At 42.4% G+C, this 23,426-nt stretch overlaps 1 protein-coding gene across 1 annotated transcript; it reads right to left on the reverse strand.

The window, feature by feature from the left end:
• Positions 1-15,442: 15,442 nt before the first annotated feature.
• On the reverse strand, positions 15,443-22,018 carry RFK (riboflavin kinase). The gene is made up of 4 exons (XM_040256700.1): positions 21,569-22,018; positions 20,495-20,646; positions 18,302-18,404; positions 15,443-17,554 (listed from the first exon to the last, which is right to left on the reverse strand). Exons 1-4 carry the CDS (start codon positions 21,648-21,650, stop codon positions 17,424-17,426), a joined length of 468 nt encoding a protein of 155 aa, XP_040112634.1. The 5' UTR covers positions 21,651-22,018; the 3' UTR covers positions 15,443-17,423.
• Positions 22,019-23,426: the final 1,408 nt, after the last annotated feature.

Below are 23,426 nucleotides of genomic sequence, written 5' to 3' on the forward strand. Positions count from 1 at the left end.
CCGTGATCCTTTTGGCCAAACTCCATGAGTCCTTTACTGCCTTTGCAACATGCTTTGTAGAACAGCTGTATAACGTGGATAATTTCTCTGTCCTGTTTTTCTGTTGATTTTCAATTTTAAACAGCTGTTGGCTGTTTCCCTGTCAGATCAATTTCATCCATTGTAGGTGGATTTCTGTTGCCCTGAAATAGACCTGCCTGCTAACACTTGCACATGAGCATTAAAGGAGATAAGACTTGTGAATATCTATGGTAAACCCTAAGGTGCCATACCAATGTTATTTCCCCTGTTCACCTGTAGTCGCTCCTAAGCAGGCATGCCACTTACACTGTGAAACTGGGAGAAATCAAGCAATATTCTTGGGGAATTACCTGGTGATCCAGTGGTTAGGACTGCTGTTTCCATTTCAGGGTGCCATGGGTTAGATCCCTGATTGGGGAACTAAGATCCCACAAGTGCACTTAAGAAAGAAAGAAAAAAACCCAAAAAACAAAACAGAAAAACAAGTTGGCCAATCATTTGGGTGTGGTTTCTCAGAGAATAAAAATTGAGAATTTCAAGATGGTGGCAGCAGAGCATTGAAACTAAGCCTGGGGCCCTTGCAAGCATCAGGCCCTGTTCATCTTCTCAGGCTGCACAGCCATGAAACTAAATATGACTTCAGTATATTCAAAGCAATGTGAGGTTTGCAAAATGCATCCACTAATGCAAATGGGTCCAAGTATTTAGATACCAAAGGTGGTAATTTTGGGGAAAGGGGATGAGAAGGTCTTTAAGATCTACAAAACATGTAGCTATAAAGACAACATTAAGGAAGAGTTCAAGATATTGGAAGAGGAGGGATTTCTTTTCAGGATAAAAAGCTAAATCGAAAGACAACTGATCTTCCAGTCAGGATAACTTCATTTCCACCGTAGCTCTATGAGATGCTGATTGAGTCTTTGAAGATGATGTCACGGCCTGTGCTTTGTGTATTGTAAGCTTGTAAACTGCAAAGCAAAGTGTAAAGTTTTACCATTGCCATTTTTAAGGGTAGTTCTTGGTCCTTTTAGAAAAGGCAGACACACATTCCGAGTTGGTTGCCACCTAGATGCAGCTGTATACTCCTCCCAAGGCAACAGATAGAGAGGATTTTGCATGTGTTCTAAGTCACTTCAGTCATGTCTGACTCTTTGCGACCCCATGAACTAGCCCGCCAGGCTCCTCTGTCCATGGGGATTCTTCAGGCAAGAATATTGGAGTGGGTTGCCATGCCCTTCTCCAGGGCATCTTCCCAACCCAGGGATTGAACCTGTGTCTCTAATATCTCCTGCATTGGCAGGTAGGTTCTTTACCACTAGCGTCACCTAGGAAGCCCCAGGAAGAACTTTATAGTCTCCCAAATCAGCCTCTCCCTCTGTCTCTCTCCCTCTTTTTTTCTAGCTTCCACTGCCTCTGGGCTAAAAAGAAAAGCAAACCACCCTATCAGTTTGTTAATTTTATGTGTGACCTGTGTGGATGTCTTTGCCCTGCTCGAAAGGACAGTTAGGGTGGGAAGAAGGGCTGGACATAGTTACCCAGCCTGACCTTCCTTGGGTTGTGATATCAGAGCTCTGTTTACCTAGTTGAAGGGCTGGGAATGTTGGAATGGAGGGAGGAGACTGCATGGATGATTCAGGAGGGTATACCAGCTCTTATTTTCCTGCTGACTTGTCAGCTGTTCTGAGCAGCAAAGAGAGATGAAATTTGTAAATTTCTTCTCTGTCATGTGGCTTCATCTGTTCCCTTTCTCATTTCTCTTCTGAAAACCTTTTTCAATAAACACAGTGAAGTAGACAACAGAGGATGTCTAGGAGAGCAAACTCATGTTTCCTCAAGGGTAGATTTTTGGCATCTGCAGAAAAGTCTCTAGTGCTGCTGTTCTCTCCTCTACATCTTGAAGGTACTGGAAAAAATAAAGGGATGTGATGCTCCCTTATTTATTGCATCTGGATGAGGTAGAAAGTTCATGATTCCTGTCACAGAATACATTCAACATATGGGCTTTGCAGGAGGTGCTAGTGGTAAAGAACCCACCTGCCAATGCAGGAACATAAAAGACATGGGTTCAGTCCCTGGGTGGGGAAGATCCTCTGGAGGAGGGCATGGCAACCCACTCCAGTATCCTTGTCTGGAGAATCCCATGGACAGAGGAGCCTGGTGGGGCTGTGGTCCATAGGGTGACAAATAGTTGGACACGACTGAGGCAACTTAGCACACACACACCCATATATCTACTGTGGACCAAAACTATACCAGGCACCACATGGGGCTGATGGAGATCAAGTCAAATAAACTGCAATTTCTTTGGGAAACTGTATGTTCCTCAAACATTGTCTTATTCTACTTTGTATCCTTAACACACAACAGAGTTCTAAAATGCAGTAATTGCTCCATAAATATTTGTGGAGGGCCTCTGTGCTCACAGAAGTCATTGTCTTTAGCTGAACAATACTAGACACTCTGTATATAATCTAGGAAAGAGTTTGCAATGTCCCTAAAGTTACAATGTTATCTTTGGCCAGAAGAGAAAATAACCACTTTACAATAATAATTAGCATTTATCAAGTAAATACTTTTTCAGGTACTGTGGGAACCACTACTCATGGATCAACTTGTTTAATCCTTTTGTCATAATAACCCCATGAGGTAAGCACTTTTGTTATCCTTGTTTTGTGGGTACGACTCTAAAGCAGAAAAAGGTAAAATAACTTGCCCAAGTTTGAATAGAAACTGGCTCCACAGACCTTGTTTCTAATCTCTAAAACTACAGCTGACTAATCCTTCCAGAACCAAGCACAAGAAGAGCAAATTAAAACAGGGGCTTTGGAATGTCTTTTGACTATGATCCACAATTTAAAAAAAAATTTTTTATACCAATACCTATATAAAACTGAAGCAAAAGTTTCAAGAAGAGATACTTACCCAAATTACATTTTTTCCATCATATTCTAATTTTTTTGAAGCTTACTACCATCAGTTAATTTGATTTCATATGCATAGCTTAAAAAACCCTGGGTGAGGAAAAAGAATTGAAGATTACCTGGCTGACTCTGAGCTTGCTGTACTTAAAATGGATTCTCTGAAATTTCTCTCTTGGGCCAAATATACTGCAATGTTTGTTGTGCATCCAAGCCCCTTTTAGGCCCCTCGGAGCCTGAGCCTGAGGAAGGAAGGAAATCCTTCCTCTGCTCATCTTCTGTGTTACATCACTGCTCCAGGCTGCCATCTTGGGTAGAGTCTCATTTAGATATGGTTCCAACCAACAAAGGTCCATACAGTCAGAGCTATGATTTTTCTGGTAGTCATGGACAGATGTGAGAGCTGGACCATAAACAAGGCTCAGTTATGAAGAACTGATGCTTTTGAATTGTGGTGCTGGAGAAGATTCTTGAGAGTCTGTTGGACAGCAAGGAGGTCAAACCAGTCCATCCTAAAGGAAATCAACCCTGAATATTCACTGGAAGGACTGATGCTGAAGCTGAAGCTCCAATACTTTGGCTGCCTGAGGTCAAGAGCCAACTCATTGGAAAAGACCCTGATGCTGGGAAAGATTGAGGACAAGAGGAGAAAGGGGCAACAGAGGATGAGATGGTTGGATGGCACCACCGACTCAATGGACATGAGCTTGAGCAAGCTCCAGAAGATAGTGAAGGACAGGGAAGCCTGGCGTGCTGCATTCCATGGGATCAGAGTCGGACGTGACTGAGCAACTGAACACAACCACCAGCCACATCTGCATTTCTGGTCCATGGGAAGCAGGCACCTTTGCCCCTTACCCTCTCCCCTCCATTGAGTATGAAAGTGCCCACTTCTCTCTGCCCTGTTGGCTAAGGCCAATCCAGCTACAGCCTCTCATACAATTTGTATGTCCCACTTCCTAACTGAGGGCCCAGAGGCTCTCCATTGAATACACTTGATGGGGCTACAGATAGAGTACACTGTTATTTATCTCCAAAGGAATGTTCCCTCTTCCCCTCTTCAACTCCACTCCCCCATAAGTAGAAGACGGGTGGTGGGCAGAACAGTTTCACATTCCTTTAGCATGGCCTAGATTTCCTAGGATTTAGTATTGAAATATGGTTGACTTAGCATCATCTGTTCCAGAGATTTTCTTCTTGGCAAGCTCTTCCAAAAGCAGGATGAAAAGAAAGGCTTCATATTCACATCATTTTACAGATGGATGGGATATGGGTAAGTGGAGGGAAAGGAAGAGAATGATCAGAGGCTTGGCATCTGAGATAAGCATACTCTAGGGATTACTAGGGAACATGAGCTTGCCGTGGAGGGTCCACATGTGATTGAATGAAGACTTATGTGTTTGTGAACTTGCTGCCTTTTTACTACCTCGACTAAAAGGTTGATCTCAGCATTGCTAGCTCTATCCTGTGTCTAAAACTCTCCAGCTAGTAGAGGAAAGAGCCAAGCAAAGACTAAGCTGCCATGTCGTGGAAAAACTGCAAACTCACAGGGAGCTCAGCTCAGTGCTTTGTGATGACTTACAGGAGTGGGATGGGAGTGGAGGGGGTGGGGAGGCTCAAGAGGGAGAGGATAGATATATACATATAGCTGATTCAGGGGCTTCCTTGATAGCTCAGCAGTAAAGAATCTGCCAGCAATGCAGTAGACCCAGGAGATGCAGGTTGGATGCCTGGGTTGGGCAGATACCATGGAGGAGGAAATGGCAACCCACTCCAGGATTATTGCCTGAAAAGCTCCATGGACAAAGGAGCCTGGTGGGCTCCAAACAGTGACAAAGAGTCAGATATAACGGAATGACTAAGTATGAGCATGATAATGATGTCAGATATAACGGAATGACTAAGTATGAGCATGATAGCTGATTCATGATGTTGTACCGCAGAAACTGACATAACACTGTAAGGCAATTATACTCCAATTTAAACAATAACTTATTTTAAATAAAGCTGCTAACTGATGGGCCTGGGGATTGTCCTCACCTACCACTCTACCATCCATCACTCCCAGACTCCCATATACTCAACTCCTCCAGGACTGGGAGGCTAAGCCTGAGTCTATAAGACTTATTCCCACCTGGGTTCCACACTCAGCTCTGAAATTTTCTGCCAACGCAGTTCAAATGGGTCTGAATTTACTTTTGACTTCCAATTTCTTCATCTGAAGTGTAGTTACAATAACACCTAGCAGGATGCCTCAGACTTCTTGTGAGGAACGTGAAGTAATATGAGTAAAGATACATCGAAGTTCCTGGTGGTACAATCACTGCAGTTTACCACCGGGCAATAGATAAGATGGAGAGAATGTAACCACTCCCATCTTGAATCTCTATAGTGGGACATGGGGACCTTACTCTTCTTTTCTGTTCTTTTCCTCTATTTCTTTGCATTGATCGCTGAAGAAGGCTTTCTTATCTCTTCTTGCTATTCTTTGGAACTCTGCATTCTGATGCTTGTATCTTTCCTTTTCTCCTTGGCTTTTCGCTTCTCTTCTTTTCACAGCTATTTGAAAGCCTTCCCCAGACAGCCATTTTGCTTTTTTGCATTTCTTTTCCATGGGGATGGTCTTGATCCCTGTCTCCTGTACAATGTCACAAACCTCATTCCATAGTTCATCAGGCACTCTATCTATCAGATCTAGGCCCTTAAATCTATTTCTCACTTCCACTGTATAATCATAAGGGATTTGATTTAGGTCATACCTGAATGGTCGAGCAGTTTTCCCTGCTTTCTTCACTTTAAGTCTGAATTTGGTAATAAGGCATTCATGATCTGAGCCACAGTCAGCTCCTGGTCTTGTTTTTGTTGACTGTATAGAGCTTCTCCATCTTTTGCTGCAGAGAATATAATCAATCTGATTTTGGTGTTGACCATCTGGTGATGTCCATGTGTAGAGTCTTCTCTTGTGTTGTTGGAAGAGGGTGTTTGCTATGTCCAGTGAGTTCTCTTGACAAAACTCTATTAGCCTTTGCCCTGCTTCATTCTATACTCCAAGGCCAAATTTGCCTGTTACTTCAGGTATCTCTTGACTTCCTACTTTTGCATTCCAGTCCCCTATAATGAAAAGAACATCATTTTTTGGGTGTTAGTTCTAAAAGATCTTGTAGGTCTTCATAGAACCGTTTAACTTCAGCTTCTTCAGCGTTACTGGTTGGGGCATAGACTTGGATTACTGTGATATTGAATGGTTTGCCTTGGAAACGAACAGAGATCATTCTGTCGTTTTTGAGATTGCATCCAAGTACTGCATTTCGGACTCTTTTGTTGACTGTGATGGCTACTCTATTTCTTCTAAGGGATTCCTGCCCGCAGTAGTAGATGTAATGGTCATCTGAGTTAAATTCACCCATCAGTCCATTTTAGTTCGCTGATTCCTAGAATGTCCACGTTCACTCTTGCCATCTCCTGTTTGACTACTTCCAATTTGCCTTGATTCATGGACGTGACATTCCAGGTTCCTATGCAATATTGCTCTTTACAGCATCGGACCTTGCCTCTATCACCAGTCACATCCACAGCTGGGTACTGTTTTTGCTTTGGCTCCATCCCTTCATTCTTTCTGGAGTTATTTCTCCACTGACCTCCAGTAGCATATTGGGCACCTACTGAGCTGGGGATTAACTCTTACAGTATCCTACCATTTTGCCTTTTCATACTGTTCATGGGGTTCTCAAGGCAAGAATACTGAAGTGGCTTGCCATTCCCTTCTCCAGTGGACCACATTTTGTCAGCTCTCTCCACCATGACCCACCCGTCTTGGGTTGCCCTGCAGGCATGGTTTAGTTTCATTGAGTTAGACAAGGCTGTGGTCCTAGTGTGATTAGATTGACTAGTTTTCTGTGAGTATGGTTTCAATGTGTCTGCCTTCTGATGCCCTCTTGCAACACCTACCATCTTACTTGGGTTTCTCTTACCTTGGGCATGGGGTATCTCTTCACGGCTGCTCCTTACCTTGGATGAGGGGTATCTCTTCCCGCTGCCCTTCCTGACCTTCAAGCTGGGATGGCTCCTCTAGGCCCTCCTGCGCCCGCACAGCCACCACTCCTTGGGCGTGGGGTTGCTCCTCCCGGCCGCCGCCCCTGGCCTCGGGCTCCGCCCCTGGCCTCAACGTGGGGTGTCTCCTCTCGGCTGTCGCCCTTGACCTCGGACATGGGGTACTCCTCCCTGCCGCGGTTCCTGGCCTTGGACACGGGGTAGCTCCTCTCGGCCGCCGCCCCTGGCCTCGGATGCGGGGTAGCTCTCTGCCACGCTTAGTGCGCCAGCCGCCGCCGCCGCCGCCTGCGCTTAGAGAAATTCAAAAAGAGACCTGAGATTAACCTGGAATTCCCATGTGTGACTCCTAGTTAGAAGCAGGTATTTTGTTTACATGGAGCCAAGGCAGAACCTACACCAGGAATCCTCTTGAAGCCCCAGAAACAGCGGCTCTTCTAGGATTTATATCCATCTGCTTCCAGAAAAGTGCTTGCAGTACTGTCTTTTACACAAATGAAATTGTTGACATGGAAATCGAGGACGTGAACCCTGAGGGAGGAGGGTGTGAGCAGGTTAATCCATCCAAGCAGAAGTTAAATATTTCTTAGCATGGAGGCCTTTAATCAATCGTAGTTTCCACCAGACAGTTGAGAGTGCTGCCTTAAAATAAGGAGAGCGGAAAGGGGCAGAGGTCCCCCTGGCTTGCCCATTGCCCAGGGCACTTCCACTAGGCTCTGCAGCTCTTTGAAGAACATTTTGAAAATTAGGGTTCTAGACAATTATAGGTACTGTGATTGAACACTAGCCCTGGGCTAGTTGCCTGCAATTCAAGATAAAAAGGGAGATACTGTGGATCACTTTTTCTTCTTTCAATAAAACAAAAGTTTTCATCAGTCTCTCTGAAACATTCTAATTTAATATAAAGAATGCTGTTCAGAGTGGCTGAAGGAGAGGATGGATGGCATATACTAAGATCATTTCCTTCAGAATTAATGCCCAGTATCAGAAGCTTCCCAGGTGGCACTGCTGGTAAAGAACCTGCCTGCCAAAGCAGGAGACGCAGGTTCAATCCCTGGGTCGGGAAGATTCCTGGAGAAGGGCAAGGCAACCCACTCCAGTATTCTTGCTTGGAGAATTCCATGGACAGAGGAGCCTGACAGGCTACAGTCCATGGGGTTGTAAAGAGTTGGACATGACTGAGCACACACATGCACAGCATCAGACCCCTTCTGATTGATAAATAAATAAATAAATATATATATATATATGGTAAATATATTAGGGAATTTATTTCCCACTGTGTGAGCCTTGCTAGAAAAGTTCCTCTCAGAGAAGATGAAATAGCCAGTACTCAGTTTTCCAGCCCGTTTTGCAGCTAACACCTGGGCACGTGGCCAAACCTTGGCCTATCTGATCCTAATCATATTAAACATTGGTTTCTTGGGCAACAGAGCCAGGCAGCGGTGTGGAGGTCATGGGTCTGCTGGCGTTTGAACTTGCCAGGGTCCAGCCCCGGTGGATCCAGGGAATTCGAAGCAGGGAAGGAGTCTGCATCCTAGGAAAGGACTTAGATTTAATTAGATTTAATTAGAGATATAAAGAGAGATTAGGAAAGAATAGTGTAGTAGGAAAATTAGTGGAAAAAAGAGGCTGAATAAATTGGTTTACGCGGACAACCAATAAAACTCCGAGACAAGGAGTTTGCACCACCTAGGTAGGCCACCGGCGCCCGCTTGAATAGCAGAGGGTGCCCCACCTTGGGCTCACGTGGGTCTTAGAAGCCAGGGCAAAATTAGTAGGGTTGGTGAGCCTCCATGCTCCAGATGGGAATTCAGCCAGAAAAGAAGAGAACAAGAAAAGACCACACAGGGGAAACCAGTCTTTCCTGGAACTGGTCCATTTCTTTATTTTCCAGGTCCACTTTTATACTTTTCATTATACATAGAGATAAATGCAAGAAACAGAGTCACCCAGGGTCAGCCGCTCCAACCCTTATCTAAAGACAGTGTTCTCAGTATATCTTTGTTCTTACAAGGGTCTTACATTTGTTTACAATATCTTCTGGTCTGGAGACCGATCAACATTTTATGGCCCCACCTTACTTTCTATTGATAAAGGTTAGTCAATCAGAAAACTTGTTTCCCCTTAAGATCTACTAAGTCTTAAGATAGTAATAAAGTTACATTCTTACATAGCAAGGACACAACGATTTATAACAAAAAAAGAGGAGTACAGTGATCTATAACAAGGAGAAAATTCATTAACTCAAAAGTCTAGTATTGCTAACATCAAAACTACTATATTTCTTTTTCTACATTCCAATTACATCAATTAACAATGCTCAAAATTCTCCAAGCCAGGCTTCAGCAATACGTGAACCGTGAACTTCCTGCTGTTCAAGCTGGTTTTAGAAAAGGCAGAGGAACCAGAGATCAAGTTGCCAACATCCCCTGGATCATGGAAAAAACAAGAGAGTTCCAGAAAAGCATCTATTTCTGCTTTACTGACTATGCCAAAGTTTTGACTGTGTGGATCACAATAAACTGTGGAAAATTCTGAAAGAGATGGGAATACCAGACCACCTGACCTGCCTTGAGAAATCTGTATGCAGGCCAGGAAGCAACAGTTAGAACTGGATATGGAACAACAGACTGGTTCCAAATAGGAAAAGGAGTACGTCAAGGCTGTATATTGTCACCTTGCTTATTTAACTCATATGCAGAGTACATCATGAGAAACACTGGACTGGAAGAAACACAAGCTGGAATTAAGATTGCCGGGAGAAATATTAATAACCTCAGATATGCAGATGACAGAACCCTTATGGCAGAAAGTGAAGAGGAACTAAAAAGCCTCTTGATGAAAGTAAAAGAGTAGAGTGAAAAAGTTGGCTTAAAGCTCAACATTCAGAAAACAAAGATCATGGCATCCAGTCCCATCACTCCATGGGAAATAGATGGGGAAACAGTGGAAACAGTGTCAGACTTTATTTTGGGGGGCTCCAAAATCACTGCAGATGGTGATTGCAGCCATTCAATTAAAAGACGCTTACTCCTTGGAAGAAAAGTTATGACCAACCTAGATAGCATATTCAAAAGCAGAGACATTACTTTGCCAACTAAGGTCCATCTAGTCAAGGCTATGGTTTTTCCAGTAGTCATGTTTGGATGTGAGAGTTGGACTGTGAAGAAGGCTGAGCGCCGAAGAATTGATGCTTTTGAACTGTGGTGTTGGAGAAGACTCTTGAGAGTCCCTTGGACTGCAAGGAGATCCAACCAATCCATTCTGAAGGAGATCAGCCCTGGGATTTCTTTGGAAGGAATGATGCTAAAGCTGAAACTCCAGTACTTTGGCCACCTCATGCGAAGAGTTGACTCATTGGAAAAGACTTTGATGCTGGGAGGGATTGGGGGCAGGAGAAGAAGGGGACGACAGAGGATGAGATGGCTGGATGGCATCACTGACTCAATGGACAAGAGTCTGAGTGAACTCCGGGAGTTGGTGATGGACAGGGAGGCCTGGCGTGCTGCGATTCACGGGGTCGCAAAGAGTCGGACACGACTGAGCGACTGAACTGAACTGAATATACTCCCAGGTGCCTAAGTATATGGAGGCCTGGCGGCAATCATTAACTCAGGAATGAAACCCTTCACCAACATGATTTTTATCTTTAGAAAACCCTATGCTAATTAAGACTTTCAAAATACTCCAAACTCTCTGTGTTGTTTATGGTTGAGAGGTTGTAAACAATCATGTAAGTAGTAGCAAGAGTGTGGATAATCCTGTCACACAAGCTAGTCTGCCAGCAAAGAGGTTTGACCTGAGACACTCCTTTTATATGCAGGAGACTATTATCTGGAGCTCTATGTTAATTTTCCAGAGAAAGGTGGTCGGGGATGGCCCCTGTTAATGTCAGAAGAGTAGGTGAAAGCATAATGCAGTAAGGTTGGCAGACTCTGGTTTTGGGGCAGATGCACGAGCAGATCCAGTGAGGCTCCCTTAAGGATCCAGTGAGGCTCCCTTAAGGCCCAACTCGCCTTTGCCTGTCAGGCCCTTTAACCTCATGACCTATGCCATGGGCGGGACTCCTCGTGCTGGCTCCCGGCAGGCTCTGTCCTCAGTGAACCAGCTCTCTGTGGTCATTCTGGCCCTGCGTTGAGGTCCCCTTTGCTCAGAGGTCCCCTTTTCCCACCCAGTTTCCAGCTTTCTCATCTATTCCCTGAGCTACCCATCATCCTTCCAGTAAATTCCTTGCTAGCCTAAATCAGCCAGAATCCATTTGCTACTTACAAACAGATTCCCAGCTGAGATGGTAACTATGAGGCTGTCTGCCATGGGAAATATAAAAGATGAAACAGTGCTGTGCTTAGTTGCTAAGTGGTGTCCAACTCTTTGTGACCCCACAAACTGTGGCCCACCAGGCTCCTCTGTCCTTGGGGATTCTCCAGGCAAGAATGCTGGAGTATTCTTGCCTGCAGGGGATTGCAATGCAAGGGATCTTCCCAACCCAGGTCTTTCACAATACAGGAGGATTCTTTACTCTCTGGGCCACCAGGGCCTGTTCAAACTCAACCTCTGCTATCCCAGAGTAAAGAGGCTGTGGCCAAAATGCAGAGAGGCACAAAAGAATTAAATTAGGTTTGCATTACCCAACAACCTAGGTTTTAGAAATTTAAAGGTAAGTTAAGTTTTCTGGGACTTCCCTGATGGTCCCGTGGTTAAGATCCCACACTTTCATTGCAAGTTTCGCTGGTTGGGGAATGAAGATCCTGCAAGTCATGTGGCCAAAAAATTTTGGGGGTCCTTTTGACTTCTGTATCTGCCTTTTGGCCCTGGTTGCTGACTTTACAACCTAACCTCTTCCTAAGATGAGGTTCCTCTCTGCACAGCAATAGTAAGCACACAAGACTCTTAAATGTACTAGGGACTAGCAACAACCCCTTTCCTGCACACCCTTCGGCAGCTCTGCCCTCCCCATTGTCCTGAGTTACCCAGGTAACTAGTACTGGTTTAGAACATTAACCTTAATAACTTCTATTAAGACTAATACCCTAAGGGTCATTTCATGTGTGTGTGTGTGTGTGTGTGCGCGCGTGTGTGTGTGTGTGTGTGTGTGTGTGCTTGCTTAGTCACTCAGTCATCTCTGACTCCTTGCAACCACATAGACTAGCCCACCAGGTTCCTCTGTCCCTGGGATTCTCCAGGCATCAATACTGGAGAGGGTAGCCATTCCCTTCTCCAGGGGATCTTCCTGACCCTGGGATCGAACATTGGCCTCCTGCTTTGCAGGTGGATTCTTTACAGTCTGAGCCATCAGGAAGCCCGGGGGCATTTTATATCTAGTTCCAAAGAGAAAAGTTACAAATACTTTACAGATGATGCCTTTGTATCTTCTTTGCTCTCAATTCAACTGCTCACACCTGTTTCCATTGGAGATCTAGAAAAGAGGAGAAGGGGGAAGACAGAGGCGAGAGAGGAGGAGAGCCTGAACAAGAGGTAAAGGAAGAAGGGGAGAGGGGAGGGAAGAGGTCATCTACTTTGTTTCACATCCGGGTTTCTGGCTTAGTTTGTTCAGGCTACTATGCAAAATATCATAGACTGGATGACTCAGGGACAACAGAAATTTATTTCTCACAGTTCTGAAGTCTGGAAGTCTGAGATCATAGAGCCAGTATGGTGCAGTCCTCCTGTGAGACCCTCTTCTAGTTTGCAAACTGTCCACTTCTCATTATATCCTAACATAGTGGAAAGACAGTGAGAGAGCTCACTGGGGTCTTTTTTTTTTCCTTTTTTTGGGGGAGGGTGCTGCAATGGGTCTTCCTTATTGCATGTGGGCTTTCTCTAGTTGACTTCCCTGGTGGCTCAGATGGTAAAGCATCTGTCTACAATGCGGGAGACCCAGGTTCAATCCCTGGGTTGGGAAGATCCCCTGGAGAAGGAAATGTCAATCCACTCCAGGACTATTGCCTGGAAAATCCCATGGACAGAAGAGCCTGGTAGGCTACAGTCCATGGGGTCGCAAAGGGTTGGACATGACTGAGCGACTTCACTTCACTTTCTCTAGTTGTGAAGAATAGGGGCTACTCTGCAGTTGCAGTGTGGAGACTTCTCTTTGCAGGGGCTTCTCTTGTTGCAGAGCATGGATCAGCTCAAAAGCACAAGCTCAATAGCTGTGGTGCATGCATGGGCTTAATTGCCCTGAGGCAATGTGAAATCTTCCCAGACCAGGGATTTACATTAATCTGTGTTTTTATTTGCCAGTATAATTTAATTACAGTGATCTGCAAAATTTTTGATCTAAAAAATAACATTTTGCATCACAATCCAACATACACACACACACATATAATATATATATATATATACATATATAAAAGTGAAACAAAAGTTTTGCCAAAAACATCTACCCTGCATATTAATTTTTTGAGGCCCCTCCCCGTTTTTTAAGCAGTTTTAGGTTTACAACAAAATTGACAGGAAGGAACAGAAATTCCCATTATACTCCCTCCCCTCACATGCATAGCCATTATCAACAGAGTGGTACTTTTTTTTTTAAACCAAGGATGAACTGCATTAACACATCAAAGCGTAGGTCATTGATCTTTCTTTTCTTTGTATTTAAAGCTGTAATATTTTGATAGCATTAGTTACATCCTATAAACTTTTGTACGTTGCATACCATCATTCAACATAGCTCTCCATTGTGTTATTTTTAAAATACTGACTTTTCTCCATTATGTTGTGATGTGTTCATTCACCAATCCTTAGAAATGTTGAGATGCTTTATATATCTTGTACAACAGCTGCAGCTGAGGCCATCACCTGACAATTTTGATAAGTCATTTCCCAAGACCCATCAAGTTTCTGCACAGCCTGAACAGATTTGAACCTCTTGCCTGCACTGGGCTTTTCACTGTGGCATGCAGGCTTCTCTAGCTGCAGTATGCACCTTCAGTAGTTGTGGCACTTGGGCTAAGTCGCAGTATGTGGGATTTTGGTTCACTGACCAAGGATCGAACCTGGGCCCCCTGCATTGGGATCACAGGGCCTTATTCACTGGACCACCAAGGAAGTCCTCGGAAGATAGGAGACTTTACCTTCAATCTTTCTGTATTTTTAATGATGGCACTTGGCAATTTCCCAAGATACAGCAGATTTGGTATACTATTCCAACTTCTACTTGGCCCTTGTTATGGTCAGGGAACCAAAATGGGGCTTGTCAGGTATGTATGTCTATCCCAAATACATACTCAGGAACAGGGGAGGTAAGCAGACTGTAGGTCCAAGGGCTGAGTTACCTGTGACACAAGCTTGGGCTCAACCTCCATGTATGACTTGACCCAAAAGGAAGCCAACTTCAAAGAAATGTTAAGTCCCAGCCACATCACAAACAGCATGAGAGGTGGAGTGTACATACAATATATCAGATTCAGACCTCATAGCTCAGTGTCTATGCTGTACTTAATCTGTCTGCTGAGCTTTAAATTTCAATTATTTTTTCAATATAAATTCTATTTTGACAATTCTTAAATCTGCCTGGCTTTTATAGAACTTTATTTCCCCATTTTTGACACTCTTCTTTAACAATGATTTCAAGTTCAGTATCTGATAATCCCTATATCCAACATCTTTGTAGAGCTTATTGTGTAACTTTGTTTTTGCAAACTCTCGCTTACGATGGCATCTCTTTCTACAAGGTAGATTTATTTCCTAGTTCAGTCCCTGAAGGCCAGATTGGTTCTCCTCTATCAGCCCCTGTCCGTTTTCCAAGGAAGAGAACAGGAAAAGGCTAGCACTTTCACCAGGGAAAGCAGAGCTGTCCTTATAAATTCCAAGTAGACTACTGCTTACATCTCCCTAATCAGAACCATGTTAATTAACAGCCCTAACTGCAAGCCTTTAAGCCTCCATAATTAACAGCACTGATGATCAAGTGTTGAAAGAGCATCTGTGAATTTCTGCATATAGTAGAGATAGACAAGAGTCCCAATTCACTGCTGTGGGGTTGGTGGCAAGTCATGAGAGTTACAGAACCGTTCTGAAGCAGGAGATACGGAAAGATACTCAGACCTACTTGAGTGCGTGCGTGCTCAGTCGTGTCAGACTTTCCAACCCCACAGACTGTAGCCCACCAGGCTCCTCTGTCCATGGGATTTTCTAGGCAAGAATACTGGAGTGGGTTGCCATTTCCTCTTCCAGGGGATCTTTCCGACTCAGGATCAAACTCAGGTCTCCTGCACTGCAGGTAGATTCTTTACCGCTGAGCCATCAGGGAAGCATCCAGACCTACTTACAGGGCCCCTTAAAGGCAAGGCCTCTGGTTGTAGAACCACTGCTGCTCGCCAGGTTCTCCCTGTAACTGTTGCCTGTAACTCACTATTCAGGGCCTCTAACAACCTTAGTAACCAATAACCATCAACCAACAAATCAGGAATTCACACAGACAAAGCAAAAGATTCAAACTGACACAGAGGAAAAGAAGAAACATCACTTGGTCAAGATTTATTTCAAGGCCTGAAAACACTGACTAATTGAAAAAGGTCCTACTGCAATTTCTTATAATGTATAAATACTTAATATAAAACTTAAAAAAATGTAGACACTATTAACTAACTTCTAAACCACACACTACGATTTTCAAAAGCAAGTTATTTAACAAGACATAAGGTGATAATATCAAACAATTTTCACACTTAATGAAGACATAACCAGCAGCAAGCTATTCAAATACAAATGTTTTTACACTTTCCATGTTGTTTTTAACTGTGTTTCAAAGAGTCACTGATAATCGAGGCTTCTATCAAGTATAGGATTTCTAACATTAAATTACATCTCCTAAGTATTTATATAAAGAAATGAAAAAGACACAGACTACATTGTTTGCCATAAATTCATACATCAAAATGAAAAACAATCCAACTGCTTTTATTCATGCTTCCCCCTTCTCCAACATTAGCTTTAGATGTTACTCTAAATATTTATAAACAGCTTTGTTCTAATTAGTTCTCTCATTTATGCAGATTAGGAGAAAATGATTTTAAAATGAGTTATCTTTAAAATGACCATTTAGATACTTATGCCTCCAATCCCCTCCCCAAATCTTGTGTTAAAGTGGACAATATTACAATGTGCTATAAAAACCAAAATAATCTGTAGTCTCAATCTCCTAAATATCCCAAATATCTGTTTTTGTTCTGCCAATATAAACAAAAGTCTTGAGTGGCTAAAAATCATTTCCTAGTAGTCAGCAGGAGGAAGAAATGCATAGCATGAACATTATTTAACTGAAACTTTATTACTTATGCCTTCCCCCCAACCACAAGCACTCTTCAGCCTTAAATTACATTGTGTGCACACAACTACAACAGTTTATATTTGCTCAGGAACATATAATCACATTAAAAATAAGTAACTTTCTACTTCATAGTTCAGTTGGCTCTTAAATAAGTTTTTTTCTCTGGCGGTGGGGAAATAAGTATCTTACGTTAGGAAATTGGTATATATAAATGAACAGCTGTGTGTTCATTTAAACTTTGAGAAAACCTAGAAATGAAGTTTTGGGGTGTTTTTTCTTAAATGCAAGAGATATGCAACTTCACCACTGTTCATATAGTGAAGGGGTGGAATGGCAGATACAGAGGCAGATGAAACTCTACATTTTGTAAATGGAAAAACTGACGGTGACCATTGGTTACAGGAAACAAAGGTTAAAGAAAAATGTTGAAGAATATCTACTCTTAAAAAGAAAGAGTGCTATACAACACAAAAATGAGACCTAGAGATATGAAAAACACTCATTTTACTGTTTTAAAAGAAAAACAAATAAAAGGCAGGGAGTCTAGACCAGTTAGAACTGAGGCAGCTGCAACGAAAAATGGAACACAGTACAATGATTTGAGGCCTTAAAGGAAATGACTAATTAAAATGAAATTTCACCAGTCTTCATGTCTTTAATAACACATAAATGCCCAAAATATAAAAGATATGAAGTCTGGATTTTCCCCTTAAGTTTATAATAAACTGTCAAACCTCTGCTTAATACAGTTACTTTTATAAGCTTTTTGATCAGCAGAGCATGCTATACAAGTACACAGATGCTAGAATTTTACCATGAGAATTATTGTTCTCATCTCAAACTAATGACCTGCCTGTTACCCATATTTATACATATTTCATTTCCATTATAAGACACTTAAGACCTTTCTAGTGGTATATTTTAATCAACATATTACATAAAAATCTTGATTTTTTAAAAATAAACTTTTTTAGTACTGTGACATGATGGATTTAATTGAACAGTTGGAACATAGTATGGTAACTACATTGCAGTATTTAAACTAATTCACAGCTGTAGGAAAATGTTTGTTTTTTAAAATATAACCAAGATGAGACTGCAGAGTTATGAGCAGTAAAATATTAGAAAACAGTGAATAAATAAATAAGATGATTTTTCCATCAGTGGCCATTCATTATCTTGCTTTTAGGAACCTGGAAGAATTTGTCTTCTTTGAGTTTCAAATGTTCTGGTAAATCTAGTCGTTTCTTAGCTTCTTCAATATCACCTTGAATTGCTGAAATAAGTGACTCTGCGGAGAGAATATACCAGGTAAAGATAATGAGTAACTGCTGCTGTGCTTTTTACTACTCCTTTGTTCAGCTTCTCCTTAAATCTCAGAAGCTGGCAGTGTCCCTGGCACAGGGTAGATGCCCATCCTTTCTTCTAGACTTAAGTAAAAGTCAATGGTACATAAAGGATGTCCCTAATCGTCTTGCAATTACTTAGAGAAAGGCATTAGCAAAAAGGTACAAGTCATATATTAAATGAAAGAAACAAACACTATCAATTCTCTTCAGTATTTACACTTGTAAAAAAAACTCTACATTAGAATTAAAACTATCACACTACAATGAGATACTCAGCACCAATTAGTTTAAATGTTCTGATTTACTGTTTCTTACACCTCAAGTACTGCTAAGCACCCATTATTCACAATATCCATTTTTACTTGTTCTTAAAATACAAAAGGAAATATATTTCACTAACTTCATACTGTTGGAGAGAGAGAGTCAGTTTGAATCTAGACTGCATCACTTACTATGTTACCCCAGGCAAACTACTTAACCTTTCTAACAATTTCCTCACCTGCAAAATAGACTATATAATACTTCATGTGGTTGTTGTGGGGATAAAGTGAGTTGATTCATGTAAGGCTCTTAAAACAAGGCCTGGCATATTACATGCCCAAATACAATCTGTCCTACTGTGATTATTATTAGGAGAAGCAGTAAAAGGGGCTGCAGCAATATCTAAGAAGATCTAAAAAAGAACTTACCTAAAGAATCAAAGTCCTTTTCTGGTCTGAGGTAGCCAACGATGGCCACTTTGAGGATTTCCCCATAGAAGTCCTCTTTGAAAGTATGCATGATATGAGTTTCCTACAGTTAAAAGATGTTAAAATTGAATATATCTTTATTTTTATGGTGGGGTCACTGAAATGAAAGAATCAACCTTCCTTAAATTTTTAAAGACAGGTTAAAATATACATGTAGTTTTTCCTAAACTCTTCCATTGCTCCTGTTCTTGCCCCTGACCTTACAGGTAAACATTATAACTGAGTAAGGTAGATGCTATCCCACAAATCCAGTGTGATTTGCTGTTTTTAGAAAAAGTTAATATGCAACAAAATAAGACTCTTATTAAGATGGAAAAACTGAGCAAATACACCAAAGAGGCAATAAGCAAAGAAACTCCTCAAAAGACACCATTCCATTAATCAAATTAAAAAAAAAAAAAAGCAACACAGTAGACATTTGTCATATGTAGTTCCAACAAAAGAACTGGATCCAGAATATATTAAGAATGTCTTTCAGTCATTAAGACAGACAATCCCATTTTTTAAAAAAGGAGTAAATAAAGACTTCAACAGGTACATCATGTACATCTGTTATCAGCAAAGAAAAGGAAAAAGAAAAACTCTAAAATGAACCTCCTACCAATGGAAAACTGAGTTTCTCCTAAATACAGAAGGCACTCCTTAACTGGCTCTGTAATAACAGTTCTATTATCTGGGTAGCTAAATAACAAAAAATTAGTCATGGGATAGCCTCCCCTCCCTTTCATTTCCTCCCTCACTCCACAGAAAAATATTTTGTATTCTTTCATCAATTCTTTTCTTTATCTACGCCAACACACCCTTAATCCTGAAAAATAAGAGGACCATTGAGCATAACAGTCAGTAGTCCTGAACCACTTCTACTGCTTACACCAGTACTTTTTCAGCTAGCTTTTCAACTATGACAGATTTCTATAAACCCTTCAAAGAGAATGAAATTTAGATGACCAAAAGATTCAGCCATATCTAGAAGATTGAGCACTTAAGCTGTGTAAATTTGATGATAAGAACAGGAGAATATGTATACCCTCAAAGGGGGATGAAAGATGAGAAAAAGCATCATTCTGCAATTTTATCAGAAAGCACCATTCATAGAGTAAGCAGTTCTACCTTACCAGTTCACCTAAGCGTGCTCAGTCGCTGAAGTCATGTCCAACTCTTCGTGACCCCATGGACTACAGCCTGCCATTCTCCTCTGTCCAAGGGATTATCCAGGCAAGAATACTGGAGTGGGTTGCCATTTCCTCCTCCAGGGAATCTTCCCAACTCAGGGATTGAACCTGGGTATCCTGCATTGCAGGTAGATTCTTTACCACTGTGCCTCCTGGAAAGCCCTAACAGAGTGAGCAATAATTAAAGGGTAAATGACCTACATTAACTGTGGCAAACTCAACTTTATTTCACTTATGTTTCTAATAAAGGTAAATACACAGGCAGTTATAAAAAATTTAATTATTGTAGTTTTGGTTTGTGATTCCACTTTCTATTTTCTCCATAATTTATAAAATTTATTAATCTATATTACTGGGTACACAACGATGTTATCTGTGAGTTTTGGTATACTACCAATTTAGTATAAATTCAAAATGGATTTTTATAACTTTAGGATGTTAAATGCAGTCCCCATGGTAACCACAAAGAAAATATCTATAGAAAATACACAGAAGGAAATAAGAAGGGATCAACATATGTTACAAAAAAAATCAGCTAAAACAAGTCAGTAATCAAAGAACCAATGGACAAAAAAGCTGGAAGGCATATAAAAAAAAAAAAAAAAAACAAGTAAAATAGCACAAGTCCCCCCTTACTAGTAATTACTTTAAATGTAAATGGATTAAACTCTCCAACTAAAAGTGAGAGATTAGCAGAATAGTTAAAAATACAAAATCCAACTATACCCTCTTTATAAGAGACTCACTTTAGATCCAAAGACACAAACAGCTTGAAAGTGAAAGGATGGAAAAGTTATTCCATTCAAATAGTAACTAAACACTTCACTTTTAAACCCTTCAGATACACTGCCAAAATTCTAGAATCTGGATTACTGTTGTGATTACCACTGATGAGTTCTACCTGCATATTACTCTAAATCATCATTTCATTCTCATTTATGGAGTGAAATACAATTCTTACCATGGATTTTTTAGTATTCTTGTAGTATGGGTTCCATCCTATGCTCACCACCATCTTATGGACATCTCCATTTCCAACACTGGCCCAACCATAATAAATGCCAGTAGATATATCAGCTGGAAGATTATCTACTACTTGTTCAGGAAAGTTAGCTAAACAATAGAAGAAAATATGCTGTTTAGCGTTTCATATTCAATATTTATAAAAGTCACAAGCAAGCCTAGTCTAAATCATCAAACAAGATTCCTAGGACTCTAAGACTATTAATACCATCATTTCATACTCTGGCTAGGATTTCTTTCTCTTCTTCATACCAACTGGTTAGGAAAAAAGTACCAGATTATAAGTGTGTAAGGTACCAGGTTAGTTATCTAAGTGTATCAAAAAATGTAAAGTCTCACAGTAGGAGAAGAAAATAAACACATGAACAGCTGGATTTTTAGCCCTGGTCTTTCTTAAAGAGACTCAGAATCTCTTGAAAAGATTCCTATTATTTGAAATACACAAGCCTAGGCCCTAAGCTCAAAGACTACTTTAACAGGCTTAAGGGCAGTCCGGGAATGTACTTTTAAGGATGATTAAGCATACCTTCAGGTCCTGACTACGAGAACTAAGGTAGATCAAAATGATACCTGATTCTCATTCAAGTGCCTGTGCCGTCATTTGGACACAATTTACTAACGAACGTATTTAAAGAAAGAAAACCATATTGCTGGCTTAAGAATTTAGCCTATCTGGCCCACATTTTCTAAAGGGCAAAACAGGCACCACGCCTGGCGGCTTGATCACAGCTAAACTGGGAGGCGGGAAAGGGGGATCCTGAAACTCAGCGTCAGCTTTCTGAGGTCACCACCCCACAAGCCGGGTGAGCTCTGAGCCACGAGCAAGGACGCGCTCCATCAGCCCGACCAAAGGTCTTCTGCCTCACAAAGCGGGACCTGGGTGGAGGAGAGTGTCATCTCTGCCCGTAGTCCCACGACCCAGCTTGGAGCTCCCCAGGCTGACGTCCCAGCTCGGCTCCCAGGTGACCCAGCCAAGGGCGGGTGGGGGGACTCCGCGCTCTCCTGCGCTCACCTGTAGGGATGCCCAACTGCTTCGAGCCGCGGCCGAAGCCCCGCACCACTTGGCCGCGGCAGAAATATGGCAGGTGCCTCATGACGCCGTCCGCTTCAGGTTCCGGCTGCGGCCGCGACCGCGAGTCCGGCGGGGCCGCCGTGGAGGCGGTGCCCGGAGCCCCCGGACCAGCCGGGGTACACGTGAGGGAGCTCGGCCGGCCCGCCGGGCGGGCGAGCGGACGAGCGCACAACGGCCGAGCGGTACGGACTACACGCCGCCGCGAGAGCCTCTCGCCCGCTGACCCAACAGAAGGTGCCGGATGACTCAGAGGCTGCGTCTGGGCTCCGGGAAGACGGCGACCCCGGAAGCAAGTACGGGTCTGGGCGGGGAGCGCGGTGGGGCGGGCCGGCGCGGGAGGCACCCCAGCCCACCGAGCGCCGCGGGCCTGCGCACACTGCTCCGGCTGAGCGCCCCGGCGCCCGTTCGGCTTCCGTAGCCCCGCCCCCAGCCGTAGCTTGGGAGTCGCTGCTTTGCCCTTCCTCAGGTGTATCCCTGGCGTTGGGATCTGAGGCAGAGATGCGTGTTTTTCAGCCTGAGGGCTGTGAAAAGTACTATTCTCGGACACTCCTAAGTGTTTCTTCCCCCCTTTCCCTTTTCATTATGATTTGACGCCAAAGAGAAACTTTCTTTAGCGCCTTGACAACTGCTAGATTGCTCTTCATTCATCAATCAGTCGCTCTTTAAACACTTTATAAACCTAAAAGATTTCAACTCGGAAATCACCTCTTCATTGGGGTTTTCACGACTACCTACCGGAAGTGATCCTCTTCTCTAGACCAATTGTCCACGATCTGAAGTTATATTAGCATGTAAGCTCCAGGGAGTGTGCCCTGATCTGCAAAACCTGCAATCCCAGAGACTAGCGGAAGGTTACAGCGATGCAATTTTTTTTGATAAGGACAGAACTGTCTACCCACTCTCCCTCTTTATCTCCTGGTCTCTCTGAGGAACTTTAAAAGCTTGATACAAGACTTGATCTCTACCGAACTGCAATTTTCTGAGCCTTCAGACTCTTGGAACTGTAAACTTTTTTTCTGGAAATCGTTTCTGTGTTGCTCACAAGACACATCCTCTTGTTCTTGAGATAGAAGTTTTAATTATTCTCTTACTTTTCTCTACAAACGTGTGAAATTCTGTCCAAACTTTATAGTCATTTTCATTTTACCTTACATTTATGTAACTGATAGTGCTTATCCTGTGTTCCAATTATCTTCTCCCTATATTGGTACTGAGAAATGGGCGATTGCCCGCCTAATCAGTAAGCAAAGTGTGTCACGTCATTAGAGATTATAGCTCTCCAAAGTGAGCTGGTGAGCCCTGGGGGAACTCTGGAAGGAAAGAATACCTGCCATCTAGTAACCATCAGACTGTAGCCACTACCTGCTGGTGAGCGCTGACCGAATGCAGGATGTGAAACTGTAGCTGAAGTGCTTATCAAAGGAGTGATTTCAGTGAGCTCAGACTCTTGCATAGTCTCATACATAGAAAAGCACTGAATTTATGAACTTGAGATACCTGGTTTTCCTTCATTAACAATAATCTTTTGACCTTTGGAATGACTGCCCGTTGTTGCAAAAGTTCTGTATAACCTTGACTCCCCTACCTCTCGCTTCCACAGAGCAGTTCTCTCAGGGTTACTTGAGATGCTGCGTTTGGGGCTTGAAGTCCTAAAAATTCCCACCAAACATAGCATAACTCAGGTTTTAGGTTGTGAATATTTTTTAAGTTGACAGTACCAGAGGGGTCTTTGTTGGTATCACTGTTTTATTTCCCTAACACTAGCATAGCACCTTTGTTGTTTATTCAGTCAATCAGT

Source organism: Oryx dammah, unplaced genomic scaffold, assembly GCF_014754425.2.
Source record: "Oryx dammah isolate SB20612 unplaced genomic scaffold, SCBI_Odam_1.1 HiC_scaffold_1, whole genome shotgun sequence".
Lineage (NCBI taxonomy): Eukaryota > Metazoa > Chordata > Mammalia > Artiodactyla > Bovidae > Oryx > Oryx dammah.